Consider the following 15,980-nt stretch of genomic DNA (forward strand, 5'->3'; position numbering starts at 1 on the left):
TAACAACAATTGTCCATCTCATATCATGTGAAACCATTGTTATGCATGAATCCATCAAATTTCTTGTACCATTATCGGGGAGCTTGTTTCAAACCATACAAACTCTTCTTCAACTTACACACAAAGGTTTCTTTACCAGAAACTTGACAACCTTCAGGTTGCTTCATGTAGATATTTTCTTCAATGTTACCATGCAAGAAAGTAATTTTAACATCTAGATGCTCCAAATGCAAATTTTCTGCAGCTATGATACTTAGCACCAACCTGATAGTAGTTAATTTGACTACAGGATAGAAGATCTCGGTGTAGTCAATTCCTTCCTTCTACTAAAATCCTTTTACTACTAATCGTGCTTTGTATCTCTTCTTACCGTCATGCTCTTCCTTGACCCTGTACACCCATTTATTTTGCAATGCCTTATTTTCTTGTGGTAACTCTGTAAGTATCCATATTTTATTCTTTTGAAGAGAATTCATCTCTTCTTTCATGGCTAACTTACACTTATCAGAGTTTATGACTTGCATTTCTTCAACAAAATATTCTGATTCTCCAACATCAGTCAGAAGTAAATAGTGGAGAGAGAGTTAATCTATCTGGAGCATTCGTGACTCTTTTAGATCTCCTTAATGTAGGTTTAAGAGTAACTGATCCCGAATTTAATTCAAGTCCTGACTCCAGATTTGGTTTTGTATCTGATTCTATCTCTGGTTCCGATTCTGATTTGATCCAGATTCGGCTCCTGGTTCTTCATCTTCAATTTCAGAATTAGTTGTAATCCCTCTAGCCACTTCATTTACTAAGATTTCTTCTAACTCAACTATTTCAGATGTCTGTTTGTTGGTGTTGGTTAGTTCTACTTTAAGTTTGTCCTAGTACATCACATTTCTATTAAATGTGATATCCCCGTGTCTTAGGATCTTTCTATTCTGATCATCTCAAAATTAATAACCAAAATTATCATCATCATAACCAATAAAAAAATATTTTTTGGCTTTATGATCTAGCTTATCTCTATCATTATAGTTTACATGCACATAAGCAACACAATCAAAAATTTTCAGATGTGAGAGAGTTACCTCTTTTCCAATCTATACCTCCTCATAAATTTCAAAATTCAACGGTACAGAGGGTCCCTTGTTTATGAGGCAAGCTGTCGTGTAAACAGCCTCGGCCCAAAAAAACTTCGGCAATCCAGAATGTATTATCATACTTCTGGCTCGTTCATTCAGGGTTATGTTCATCCTCTCAGCAACACCATTTTGTTCCATGCTTTAAACTCTTGACTATACTCTCCCCCATTATCAGACTTCAAATATTTTAACTTTAGACTTGTTTGATTTTCAACTTCAGCTTTTCATCTTTTAGAGGTAACAAACACATTAGATTTATTTTTTAGAAAATAAACTCACACCTTTCTTGTAGAATCATCAATGAAGGTGACATAATAGTGTGAGCCTCCCAGAAAAGTTTCAGGAGCTGGCCGCACACATCTGTATGCATTAGTTCCAGCTTCTCTTTCTTTGGCGTCCTTTCCGCCTTTGAGAAACTAACTCTCTTTTGTTTCTCGTAAATGCAATCTTCGCACAAACCTAATTCAACATGCTTTAGGTTTGACAACTTTTCTTTGGATGCCAACGACTTCATTTCCTTCTCATTCATATGCCCGAGTCGTCGGTGCCACAATGTTGTATCACGACCATGATCAACTATTGTTATAGTATCTCTTTGTATTGCAGTTGCATACAATGTTCCCTTCTTGAAGCCTCGTGCCACAACCAAATTTTTCCATGATCCATTACCGAATACCATTGTGTATCCTTCACTGTCAAACTGACCCATATATATCAAATTTTTCTTGAGGCCAGGAACATGTCGGACATTTTACAATTTTCATAGCGTCCCTTGTGAAGTCTTTATATGAACTTCACCTTTCCCGACAATATCCAGGGGTTCGTCGGCTGCTAGATAAACCTTCCCAAAATTTTCAGCAATATAATTATGCAATAATTCTTTGCATGCGGTAGAATGAAAGGATGCTCCTGATCCCAGAATTCAAGATTCGATCAGACTATCTGCACAGCAAATTAGTGCATTACCGATTTGTTCAGCAATTGCATTTGCTGAATTATCATCCTTGTATTGATCGTTCTTCTTCTTCTTTGGCTCTCTACATTGAATACTGTAGTGACCCTTTTTATTGGAATTCCAATAAGTAATGTCTTTGCGGTTTTTCGATTGCCCTCTTCTCCTTGACTTTGATCTGCTACGATCATGACTTTGTCCTCTTTGGCTGTTTCTCCTCCTACTTTTGGTATTAAAAGCAGATCTTGGGGAATCACTCGATTCTCTTAGGCTAATATTTTCGCTTAGAACCAAGTCTCTAATATCATCCAATTTGAGTTTGGTACTTCCCGATGAAATACTAACTATAGTTACTGTTGCAGACCAACTCTCCGGTAGAGATGATAGTAGAATCAATGTCCTGACTTCGTCATCGAATGTTATATTAACAGAACTCAACTGAGTTATTATTACATTAAACTCATTGATATGTTCCGTAACAGATCCACTTTCTGTTATCTTTAAGTTGAACAATCGACGTATCAAATAGACGTTATTTGAAGCAGATGGTTTCTCGTATATATTTGATAATGCCTTCATGAGGCCTGCAGTGGTCTTCTCGTTAATGATGTTAAATAATACATTTCGTGTTAGCATCAAACGAATCACCCCAAGAGCTTGGCGATCTAATAGATCCCAATCCGTTTTGGCCATATTCTCTGGTTTTACCCCGATCAGTGGTAAGTGTAATTTTTTCTAGTACAAATACTCATCTATTTGTATTTTTCAGAATCCAAAATCTTTGCCATTGAACTTGTCAATCTTCATTTTTTCTTCTTCCGACGTCATTTTGCACACAAAAAATGAATAGTGCCTTTACTATTTTGTGAACAGTACTTACTATTTATGAGTAGTACTTTACTATTATGAATAGTGACCAGTAGTCTTGCACTATTCCTATGAATAGTAAATTTCACCAACACTATATTTTTTCTACCTGAATTATATTATTTGTACTCTGATGCCAGTTGTTGGGATGCGTGTGAGGCTAATAGAAGGGAAAAAATATTTAAAAGAGAAGCAATAAATTGCACAAGATAAGAAAAGATTTACGTGGTTCGGTAATTTTTGCCTACTATACGACCACACAAAGAATAGTTCTTTATTAATTGAAGAGAAAGAAGAAGTTGAGGGATGATTTCAACTGAAGAATGGAATGCCTATTTATATGCAGAGGAATCGGCTGAAATTTTCAGCAAGATATGAACATGTGACACGACGACACCGCAATTGTAAACGAATTTAATGCATTTACATTTTGCAGTCTTTTCATTCTGCCGACCTTTTTTTCTCTGTCTTTTTCACATATCTTTTTCTTCTCTTTCTTTGACTTTTTCATTTTACTCATATGGGTTTGTCTTCTTTTCTTTCTTTCACATACACTAAGGGTTGCTCTGATCACATATGGCATCATATCTGGACTGAAATCAAATTCATTCACAGTGCTCTCAGGGATCGCCATTTCTAGCCAATACAGGCTAAAAAATATACCTTATTTAGAATGTACAGTTTCCATCCTGATTTCTACTACTTATGAGATCAGACTGCCGCCAACTACCTTGATTGGGAGGTGTTGTTTACGAACGTTGCTCTAATTCTTAAAGTAAGGTGGAGATATGCATGCTTGTATGCTTGACATATATCTTTCTGTTATTGCTTCATGGATTAGTGTAGCAAATTCATGAGCAACAAAAGATTTCAAATAAGAAGAAAATGATGCCCCTAATCCAGACTCGTAGATTGGACTAACAAAAAAGGCGCAAACGCTATTTTCTTTAGAATCATTACATGCATTATTTGGTCCCTAGGGAACCATCTACTGAGACCAGCCAGTAGATTATTTTAGTTGACTGAAAAAAGAATCCATCTAAGTATTAAATTCCAGCCCTCTCCAATGACTATTGTCACAAATGTCTTACATTATTCTTCAATTTTATTTGGTTTGAAGAACACCAAGTAGAGGGGTGGGGAAGGGAGGAAATGAGTTTGAGCTAAGTTTTAGAGCCAACTGCACGAAAGGAATACTAATTCACAAACTTCTTTGGAAAAAACACAATAATGGTTAACTAATTGCTGTAATATAATGGTCTACTTTCTATGGTTATAGTTATTTTCGTTGAGTAGTTACTTCCATTTCAAGTGAGCTCTGATATCTTTATCTTATTTGAGAAGTTCGAAAGATCAATCTTTTCATCTGCCTAATAGCCTGTTTGGCCAAACTGGAGAAATTAACTTATTTTGAGAATTATTTTTTTCAAAAGTGCTTTTGAAAAAAGTACTTTTGGAGAGAAGTAGTTTGTGTTTGACTAATCACTCTAAAAAGCACTTTTGAGCAATAATTTGTATTTGGCCAAGTTTTTCAAAAAGTACTTTTAAGTATCAAATTACGAATAAGGACATGAATAGATTTACTTAATAGTTAATATTATAAGTAAATGAATAATCTTAAAAATTTGTTATTACATGCAATAATTAAATCTTTTCATTTTATTTAAGTAAAATATGAAAATAAAATTTAAAAGTAATTAATTCTTTTAATATAAGTTAAATATATTAAAAATCATTCAACAAATATAAAAACATTCATCCCTAAAATTACTATATATTAGAAAGCTATCCTAAAAATAATAAGAAATATTTATACATTAATATCCTAAGTATTAGGTTTAACGGTTATTTTGATATATACTATATTTTGTTAACGACATTTTTGGTAAGAAGAAAAGTCAAAACTGCTTCTGCTTTTAGGAGCAAACTATTTTTTTCTGCTTCTGCTTCTTCCCAAAAACACTCCTTTTTCCCCAAAAGGCTTGATCAAACACTTCAAGTTAGGGAAAAAAAAGTGCTTTTGAGAAAAAAAAAATACTTTTGGCCTCTTGAGAAGCTTGACCAAACAGGTTATAAGCCTTGATGGATAAAGTTAATCAGTAGTAATTGTGTTGGTAGGAGATAGTAGGTACGAGGGCGTAGCTAGTCTTATATTATTATCGGATTCATTTAAACCCAATACTTTTAACGTTGAGCATAATTTATTTGTAAAACTTCATTAAAATTATAATAAATAGTAAATATGAATGTATAATTTTAAATATATAATGAGTTTAATGCTAAAAAATTGAGATTGAAATCATACAATTTAAATAATAGATTCGTCCTCTGACGAGTCTACTGAAACAGCGCGGGTGTATACTGTATACTAATCATCGTTTTCTGATGTTAACTTTTATACAGGTACATTGGTATTTTTTTTCAAAGATTAACAGCTGAAATATGAGTTTGATTGTTCAAATCTGTCACACTTCCTCTAATAAATTCACAAATCGTCAACACATATTTTTAAGTTTGAACGGAATTAACAATGAAATAAATATAATATTACCATCAGTGTGATGTGACGTCTATAGTGCACTAATTTTCTTTTCCTTCTTAGTTGTTTCTTAATACTAAAATATTTTCTGCAGATAAATTCCCTACCTAGGCATTCGTACTAGGTGGCTTATATTATAATAAAAAATAAAAAATTATATAAATAGGATTGTTCCTTTATTTAATTATCAAATACCTGGTTTACGAAAATCTAATGAGTCCAGTCAAATGGTTTGACCAAAAAGCCCATCCGGATATTCCGCTGGCACAATTATTGCCTGAATCCGAAAATCCCACGCCGCTTGTAATTCCTCCTCATTTGAAGCCCATTATCGTCATTTTATCACCAAATCCAAAATCAAAGTTTGACTGAAAGTATAAATTACGGGATGACTTTGACCGGTTGATTTGAAAATATTTATAAGAGAGAAAAGAAAGTAGAAAAGGATACATTTTAGATTTTTCTTTAATTTGCTTTGGTCAGAGCAATTTCGTTTTCAATTTCTCTTCCCTTTTATCTCCTTTTTGTTGAACGCAGAAAGGAAACAAAAAAAGAGCTTTATTATTACATCAATTTTTTTTCCTGCATTTCGATTCATTGTTCTTAGCCTTCTCTCTTTTTCTTCTTCAACTGAAGGAAAATTTCAGAAACATTTTGTTTCTGATGAAGGAAAGAGAGAGGAGGAGCAACGATTCCTTTTTGTCATTTTTAATTTCAATTTCTGCTTAGGATTTGAATTCTGTGAAAAAAGAAGAAAAGATATGAATGTGATGCGACGCCTCAAGAGCATTGCTTCTGGTCGATCTTCCGTTTCGGATCCTGTAATTTTCTTCCTTATGAATTAAATTTGTTGTTTACCTTTTTTTTGTTGGTCTGTATATGATTTGTTTGCTTAGATTTTTTGGGGAGAAAAAGCTATAAGTTTGGCTTGGTAGTGATAGAAGCAATCTCATACAAATACTTTGTAATTCTTTTGTTATAATTTCTCTGTCAGATTAATAGTTTGCGAGGTTAGATGAATATAATTTTTTGATAAATCATGGGATTTTATTTATTTTTATGTAACGGTGTTGGTTGGGCTAGCTTGGGTGCAACTCGATTTCACCTCGTATCGGTAATTTTATCCACCAAAGCATATAGAAAAAAATTACCTAGTATTTTTTTGCCTCAGCTGAGATTTGAACATGTTTTTATTGTTTCTCGTGATGAGATTTAAATGAATTTTCATTATTTTCTTTAAATTTAATAGGGTGGAGATTTTAGCCTAAAGAAAGTAACGGTTGAGCAGGAAGTAGATCACAGGGTCGATGGTGAAACTCAATTAGAAGAGCAATGTACTATAGCTCCTAAGCAGGATGTGACTTCTACATCTGAGGAAAGTACTGTATGTACATTGAATGTTGATACTAGACCAGAAAAATCTAGATATGAGGAGCTTCCAAAGGAAATGAATGAAATGAAAATTAGAGACGAAAAGACTAATGGACACGAGGATGACATAAAGGTACCTTCTTATTTATGCCAATTCGGGTTTTTGATATAAAAATCTTGATGCTTTTTGTGTATGAAGAAGCCTTGTGATTTCTAAAATGTTACTGAAAAATAGGATATGGAGCCTGCTGTTGTTAGTGGTAATGGAACAGAAACGGGTCAGATAATCGTGACTACTTTGAGTGGTCGAAATGGACGGCAGAAAAAGGTGAGTTCATGTTCATAATTGAACAAACGTAGATGTGACAGCTTGTGTGTTATTATCTGTTTGAGCTTAATCAATAAATGACTTTCATGTTATTATCCCAGACGCTGTCTTACATGGCTGAACGTGTGGTGGGTACGGGTTCATTTGGAGTTGTATTTCAGGTAAAGTTAGTGCTTTTAGGAATGATTAGGTGGTTATTGAAAGCATTGATGTCTCCTGGGTGGCTGTGCTTGACTTTTGCTAATTTCTTCATATTTTTCGTATTTCTTAGGCTAAGTGCCTTGAAACAGGTGAATCTGTCGCAATAAAGAAGGTTTTACAGGATAGGAGATACAAGAACAGGGAACTACAGATTGTGCGCATGCTTGATCATCCTAATGTTGTTCACTTGAGACACTGTTTCTATTCTACTACTGAGAAGAATGAGGTTTACCTTAACCTTGTTTTGGAGTATATGTCTGAAACTGTTTACCGAGTTTCAAGGCACTACAGCCGAGTGAACCATCACATGCCCATCATATATGTTCAACTGTACACGTACCAGGTGAGCATTTGCTGTATTCTTCCTTTTTCCTGTCATGGTTCCGGACTTTCAGCAAATTGATATTGTGAATTAGCTTGACACTTCAGAAGCTACAACTTGATTATTTTTCTCATAATTAAAATTGTGCAGCTATGTCGGGCTCTGAATTACATGCACAACGTAACTGGCGTATGTCACCGTGATATTAAACCTCAGAATCTTTTGGTAAGATCTGCTGGTTATGCTCCTTGCTTTTAGGTGTTCATAGCTCTTCCATTTTGCTGGTTATCTGACATAATTGCTTTTTCCTCTCCCGTCATTCTTCTTGCCTCAGTTCTAACTATTTGTCGTATTATTCTTTTAATTACTGCTACAGGTTAATCCCCACACCCATCAGTTAAAGATTTGTGACTTTGGAAGTGCAAAGATGTTGGTATGTGTTGTTTTTTTGAGAACTATGTTTTCCTATGTGTTTGCATCTCTACTCAGATTATTGTCCTCTTACCATAGGTGCCTGGGGAGCCCAATATATCCTACATTTGTTCTCGGTATTATAGGGCGCCTGAATTGATCTTTGGGGCTACAGAATACACAAATGCAATTGATATCTGGTCAGCTGGTTGCGTTTTCGCTGAGCTACTTTTGGGACAGGTGAGGTCTTCACGGTGCGATTGTGGCCACTCTTTCTGATGTGGCTATCGAAAGTTGGTAGTTTTTTTTCACACCTGCACTAAGAGTTGGTTTCTATTATCCCTCTTATATCGACGTTTATATCTCAGTGGTTGCAACTAGTTCCAAAATCTGTCCCTAGTTGTTAGTTATGCTCCCCATTTGGAGGACCTTGTCCATAAATGTTTTAGAAAAGTTTTCTTGTGAGCGTCATATTTTGATTTACTCTGCTATAAGTAGTTAGTCTGATGTATTGAATGTTGCATTATGTTTAGCCTCTTTTCCCTGGAGAAAGTGGCGTCGATCAGCTGGCGGAGATCATCAAGGTATGCAGTTACGGGACACTAGTTTTTAATGCCCCATGGTTTTAAGCAGTGTTGATTGAGTTTCATTCCCTTGCTTATCGTCGTTATGTACTTGATCCATGCTAGATTTTGGGGACACCAACTAGAGAGGAAATTAGGCGCATGAATCCAAACTATAAAGAGTTCAAGTTTCCTCAAATGAAAGCTCACCCATGGCATAAGGTTTGTGAGAATTTATTAAGTATATGTATCTCTTTATCTTACGTTCTTTTTCTTCTTTCCTTGATGAAATTCTTTGACCCGCCGTCCATTTCAAGTGCACTCATTCGCAGGCTGAGGCACAGATCAGATCTGAATAAAATTTTATTTGCAGATATTTAATAGAAGAATACCTCCTGAAGCAGTAGATTTGGCATCAAGACTGCTCCAGTATTCTCCAACTCTACGTTGTACTGCTGTAAGTGAATGACTTAGCCTTTTCCTGCTGTTAGTATAGAGCTCGCAAATAGTTAATGAGAAAACACGCAGCTCGGTTAATCTTGTGGATACTGGATAATATCAAGTTTATGAAGCCTACTGAGGGTGATCACATTTTACTAGTAATATGTTAGAACTATGCTTGTAGACTCCTTTTGGGATTTGAGATCAAGAGGCATCTTGAATGAGTCATAAACTTTCTATTCATTTTCAGTTGGAGGCATGTGCACACCCTTTCTTCAATGCTCTGAGGGAACCAAATGCTTGCTTGCCAAATGGGCGACCGTTGCCACCTCTATTCAATTTTACACCCCAAGGTTGCGCTGAGTTTTTTCTTTTCTTTTATAAAAAGAACTTTACCATTTTAGTTACTATGGCCTGTCTGACTGGAGTAAGCTTCATGCAGAGCTTTCTGGTGCATCTACTGAACTGAGACAACGCCTCATTCCTGAGTACATGAGGAAATGAATTTTACGTGGAAGGAAGTTTCTTAGGCCTTCTGAATGAGTGTTTGAGAGGTTACTTGTCACGTGATCAGCATTGTTCTACAACATCAAGATGTAGCTGCCAGCATTGGTAATATTTGATATTCCAAGTCAAGAATAGAGACAGGTTTTGATTTTTCGATGAAGGAAATGCAGCAAGGCAAATGATCACAGTTGGGTTCCCAAAATGAGATTCTTTTATTTATAAAGTTGATGAGTTAGTTTCGAATGTCCCAGCAGTTTTAGATGAGTTCTCATCTATTATTTTTGTGTTGTAGATAACGTCTAGTTTTCGGGGCATTCGGAAGATCAATAGGTGCGCTCCCAAACAGGATTAGTAGTTGAAATAGGTTTATTCTTGTGTATATCATTTTGATCTCTTCTACTTTCCCTATAGGAATGTGAAATTCATTATCTTAACGTATTTTCTGATGTTGTTTCAGAACTAATTAAATAGTAGGCGAATAGCTTCCTGGCCACTTAAACTTGTAAAGTTTTTAAAAGCCGATACGTAAACTTTCAACTTTCTCATTTGAGCACTCGAATTCATTTTTCTGGTAACTAATAAACACATTTGACCATTGACCATGCGCGTGCGTATTAAGCATACACATGTGTGTCTATCCAATCAGCAAATGACCAATGGATGTCTTACGTGTAAGGCTGTGAAAACCCTAACCCAACAGACCAGGGTTCTCTCTTTTATTCCATAGACTGACACCCTTTCCCTCATTTTAACCTCTCTAACAAAATTCTCCCATGTTAAACCTAGGTTACCAATAGGCTAACAATCACTCACCCCTTTCAAAATCGGTCATAATCACTCACCCATTTTTTTGTTTTCGTTTATTATATGTTAATTAATCTTGTTTTGATCGATCTTTGTTTGGCCCGTGCTTTCGACTCTAGTGACGTTATACGATCTGAAGGTTTGTTTGTCTCTTTTCGATTCCATCATTTTCACAGTTTGAAAAAGGAAAAAAATTAGAAATGGAGCTTTAGATTTTACAAAATGTAGGAATGGAGCTTCAGATTTTTAAAAATGGAGGAATAGGATATTTTAGAAGAAGACACTTAAATACAACCCATTTTATACTGTTGGGCGTTGGGAAGGGGGCTTTCACGCTCCTGTGCGTCGTGTTCCTCACGCAGCCTGCCGATTAGAACCAACTGATGCCACATGGGCATGGTCAATGGTCAAATGTGTTTATTAGTTACCGAAAAAATGAGTTCGAGTGTTCAAATGGGAAAGTTGAAAGTTCATGTATCGATTTTTAAAAACTCTACAAGTTTAAGTGACTAGAAAGTCATTCTGCCTAAATAGTATCGGTAGTGAGTTAACTATATGATTCTTAGCTAGCGTTTTGACATATATTTAAGTGAAACTAGAAAAAAGAGTTTTTGAATTTGTGTTGAAAAATAATTTTTGAAAGTTGAAGTTGTGTTGGACATGCATTTTATTTGAACAAAAGTTGAAGTTTTCTGAATGGAAGAAAATTTTCACCCAAAAACTGTCCTAAACTAATTTTTGGGAATGAAGCCAAAATCTATTGGCAAACGGGAGCTTAGTCTTTATAGATCTCAATATTGCATGGACCTTTACTTCTCCATTTTGCTGTTGGACTTTACCAAACGTTCTTCACAAACAGCCAAGTTAGAGCTGCAAAACATGGCAGAATAGCTTGGTAGACACTTGTACTTGTTCGCGTTTGTCATCACGGTCCCTGTACTCAACGAAATTTCATCCAAGCACTTATAGTTATTCAAAGTCAGTGTTTTAAACCCCTCTCGTCTCGCATGTTCTTCAAATCCCTGACATGGATAACACATCAATGTCCACGTCACATTTTCTGTAACACATCATTATTAATTTATTTTCACATTATTTTAATACTTTTAATTTTTATTTTTCATTCCACCTTCTTCCTCCTTCACATCTTTATTCTCTACCATTCCCCACACATTTACCAATACCTTCGAAACAACCCACAAGTAACAATTTTACAATACATATAATCAAGAGAATAAATTCATCATTTTTTCTGCAATTAACCACATATCTTAAAAATCGTGTAACCATCAACACCTACGGCCCGTCTCTGATCACCCTTCACCGAGAAAGCTTCTTCACAGCCAACACTTCACTATAGCACCACCAATCAACCACCAAAAAGAACTTGCTATCAGAAACCAACCAAACGACCATCATCACCAAAAACTTCACCCAAAACTTTTTAAAATTTTGCTACCAGAAAATTTAACGGAAACAGGTTTCGCCGACGATCTTCTTTCACTATTTTTGTTTTGTTTTTCTTTGCAAAGGCTCATCTTCAAAAGTTGGGGAATAAGGATGTGGGAAAGAAATTTTTCCAAAAATTACTATCAATTTGGCGGTGGTTTCAGATCTGTGGTGGTAAGGGATGTTACTAGTGGATAAAGAGGTGCTGGAGGAGGGCTATATAGTAGTGAGTTTTAGGTTAAATGGAGGAGGGGGATAACGTGAAGAAGGAAGAAGGAGAGTGAAAAATGGGGTAGAAGGGGCAGAACGTGGAGGAGTGATGACCTTTCTTTCTTTTTTAATTTATGTTGTTGTATTTTCTTTTCCTTTTTTTTTAATTATTTTTTATTTAAATGCTTATATTTACGCTCCTTATACGCGTGAAATACACGAACTTTGTCCAGTTCAGCCATTAAATTGCCACACAGTCTTGGTCAATAGTCAGAGTGGTTTAAAACATTGATTTTGAATAACTATAAGTGTCTGGATGAAATTTTATTGTGTATAGGGACCAGAATGAAATACAAGTTTGTACCAAGCTATTCTGCCGCAAAACATTTGAGACTAAAATCTCCCTTAATATTCCAACATAGTGAACTTGATGCTTACCAATTTCAAGGAGAGCGAAAATGACATTACTTGTTAGGATTCACTTAATATAAGCTGGTATTCTTTCAAGGAGAGAGAAAAGGAAATGATACGTGAAACTCTCTTTTTATTACTCATAAGAAGAAGATTATTTGGATACTTTACATATATTTGATTTATATAACAAATTTTTTTATATTTAATTTCTTAAAATTTTAAAATAAGAGGGATGACTGCCCTATCCGTCACTATAGGATAAATCTTTCTGTTTTGGGGCTATGGCTAAGCTCATCTTAACCAGCCGCTTACCATTTGAAAGCATGAAAGTATACTTTTTAGGAATCAAATTGATTTTTTTTTTCTATTCGATATACATAAATTATATACGGTTATATATATTATACCCTTCAACTTTTTTTCCTGGAATTAGGTTAATTCTTCTAAATATTTTATTTTAGATGAGCTACATGCCATTTAGAGTGGTATTAACTTTATGTGAGAAAATAGTGGAGTCAAAATAGTTCTATTATTGATCTTTATCAACTATTTAACAAACTCTATTTGTTAAATTTTGTTAGAACCGTGTAATAAACAAGGGGTTAAAAATACAGCTTTTGAGCTATGTTATAAAATAATGATAGTAAATTAAAGACAAATATAGAGAGAAATTGATATATTATTCAAACTTCGAACTTATATATATAATGAATAGAAATCTCCTCTATTTATAGAAGAAAGCAAGTTGTTGTGTAAGTTGCTTCTGCAAGCTGCTGTGTAAGCTGCTACTGTACCAGATATATATAATCTTCTACCGGGGGTAATGTTTATCCATAACAGAGTGCCGAAAAGATAAGCTCATTATACCAGATATAGATAATCTTCTACCGGGAGTAATATTTATCCGTAACGGGGTACCGAAAGAATAAGCTCATTGTACCAGATATAAATAATTTTCTACCGGATGTGATGTTTATCCATAACGGGGTACTGAAAGGATAAGCTCATTGAACCAGATATAAATAATCTTCTACCGGGTGTGATGTTTATCCATAACGGGGTACTGAAAGGATAAGCTAATTGTACCAGATATAGATAATCTTCTACCGGGAGAGATGTTTATCTATAACGGGGTACTGAAAAGATAAGCTCATTGTACCAGATATGGATAATCTTCTACCGGGGGTGATGTTTATCCATAATGGGGTACTGAAAGGATAAACTCATTGTACCAGATATGGATAATCTTCTATCGGGGGTGATGTTTATCCATAACGGGGTACCGAAAGGATAAACTTTTTTATGAGACTTATTTTCAATAGAGTACTAAATAGATAATCATATTTACGGCGGAGTCTCATATAGATAAGCTTCTTCAGGAAGCTTATTTACAATGGAGTACTAAATGAACATCCATAATATAATATATTTATAACACTCCTCCTTGGATGTTCATTAAAAGATTATGTACCTCATTAAAACCTTATTAGCAAAAACCCCGTGGAAAAAATCCTAATGAAGGAAAAAGAGTACACATATTTAGTAATACGCATAATTAGTTGTCTCATTAAAAACCTTATAAGGAAAACCGTGTGGGAAAAACCTTAGTAAGGAAAAAAGAGTATAGCGCGTATTTTACTCCCCCTGATAAAAATCTTGTTTCAAATATTTGAGTCTCCGCATCCCAATCTTGTATACCATCTTCTCAAAAGTTGAATTTGGCAAAGATTTAGTGAATAAATCTGCTGGATTGTCACTTGAATGGATTTGTTGCACATCAATGTCACCATTTTTCTGAAGATCATGTGTGTTGAATAATTTTGGTGAAATGTGCTTTGTTCTATCTCCTTTTATAATTTCTCCCTTTAATTGGGCTATGCATGCATCATTGTCTTCCTATAAAATTGTGGATCTTTTATCACATTCCAAATCACATTTTCCTTGAATAAAATGAATCACTGATCTCAACCATACGCATTCCCTACTTACTTCATGAATAGCTATTATCTCAGCATGATTTGAAGAAGTAGCAACAATAGATTATTTTGTGGAGCGCAATGATATGACAGTACCTCTACATGTAAACACGTACCCGGTTTGAGATCGAACTTTATGTGGACCAGATAAATAACTTGCATATGCATAACCAACAAGATCTGCACTACCTTTGCTAGAATAAAATAAACCCATATCAAGTGTTCCCTTTAAATATCGCGATATATGCTTAATCCCATTCCAATGTCTCTATGTAGGAGAAGAGCTATATCTTGCCAGTAAATTAACAGAAAATGCTATGTCAGGCCTTGCAGCATTAGCAAGATACATAAGTGCACCAATTGCACTAAGATAAGGTATTTCGGGACTAAGGAGTTCCTCGTCCTATTCTGGAGGTCGGAACAAATCTTTATTCACTTCCATTGATCGAACAACCATTGATGTACTCAATGGGTACGCTTTGTCCATGTAAAAGCGTTTTAAGACCCTTTATGTATAAGCAGATTGGTGGATAAAGATCCCGTCTGCTAAATGTTCAATTTACAGACCAAGACAAAGTTTTATCTTTCCAAGATCTTTCATCTTAAATTCTTTCTTAAGATATTCAATTGCCTTTTGGAGCTCTTCTGGAGTTCCAACAAGATTTATGTCATCAATATAAACAACAAGTATAACAAATTCTGATGTATTTTATTTATAAAAATACATGGACAAATAACATCATTTATGTAACCTTCTTTCATCAAATATGCACTGAGGCGATTATATCACATGCGCCCAGATTGATTTAAACCGTACAAAGATCTTTGTAATCTGATTGGGTACATTTCACGATACTTTGAACTATATGCTTCAGGCATTTTAAATCCTGCAGGGATCTTCATATAGTCTTAATCAAATGAGTCATATAGGTTATGACTTGCATTTAGATGGCATGACATCTTCAGGTGTTTGGACTACGAGTCTGATCCTCACAATCTTTTACAATATTGTGAATTATATTGTGTCAAATATATCGTCGACGATCATTTTGTATCAGTTCCTAAGCGAACTTGTTGAGATCTCATCACTTTCTTTATTTTCAGGTACTTGAACTTCTTCTGGAGTTTCATGAAATATTATGTCGTGGGATCTTCTAGAGCTCATTTCCTCCTCATTATGATCATTTTGATCATTTGCTACTATCATTTTTCAAGGATTGTTACCTTTGGAACCGATCGGTTTACTACGCTTTATGCATGCAGTAAACTTTATCCTTCATGGACTTTAATTTTAATAGGAGCATTTGCAGTTGAAATATGATATTTAATTTTGGATCAACAAATGCTTATGGCATTTGACTTGAATTATCTTCTAAGTGAGGATCATATTAATGATAATTCGATTCATATAACATATTTTTTAGTTGTTTATTCCATCCCTCAAATGTTAGAAAAACTAACACATATCCCCAATCTTCTTTGGAAAATATATCTT

General features: G+C 34.8%; 1 protein-coding gene across 2 annotated transcripts; it reads left to right on the plus strand.

Annotated features, from left to right (window-relative positions):
• The first annotated feature begins 6,092 nt into the window (after positions 1-6,092).
• LOC107821020 (shaggy-related protein kinase epsilon-like) lies at positions 6,093-10,066 on the plus strand. Of its 2 annotated transcripts, none has more exons than NM_001326074.1 (13): positions 6,093-6,309; positions 6,738-6,992; positions 7,095-7,187; positions 7,289-7,348; positions 7,459-7,731; positions 7,861-7,935; positions 8,087-8,143; positions 8,221-8,361; positions 8,655-8,705; positions 8,811-8,906; positions 9,058-9,141; positions 9,376-9,478; positions 9,568-10,013. In NM_001326074.1, exons 1-13 carry the CDS (start codon positions 6,250-6,252, stop codon positions 9,627-9,629), a joined length of 1,410 nt encoding a protein of 469 aa, NP_001313003.1. In that variant the 5' UTR covers positions 6,093-6,249; the 3' UTR covers positions 9,630-10,013. The 2 variants fall into 2 exon arrangements, with proteins under 2 accessions (NP_001313003.1, XP_075083742.1); XM_075227641.1 differs by having other exon boundaries at positions 6,115-6,309; positions 6,777-6,992; positions 9,568-10,066.
• The last annotated feature ends 5,914 nt before the right edge of the window (positions 10,067-15,980 follow it).

This window comes from Nicotiana tabacum, chromosome 13 (genome assembly GCF_000715075.1).
Source record: "Nicotiana tabacum cultivar K326 chromosome 13, ASM71507v2, whole genome shotgun sequence".
Classification (NCBI taxonomy): Eukaryota; Viridiplantae; Streptophyta; class Magnoliopsida; order Solanales; family Solanaceae; genus Nicotiana; species Nicotiana tabacum.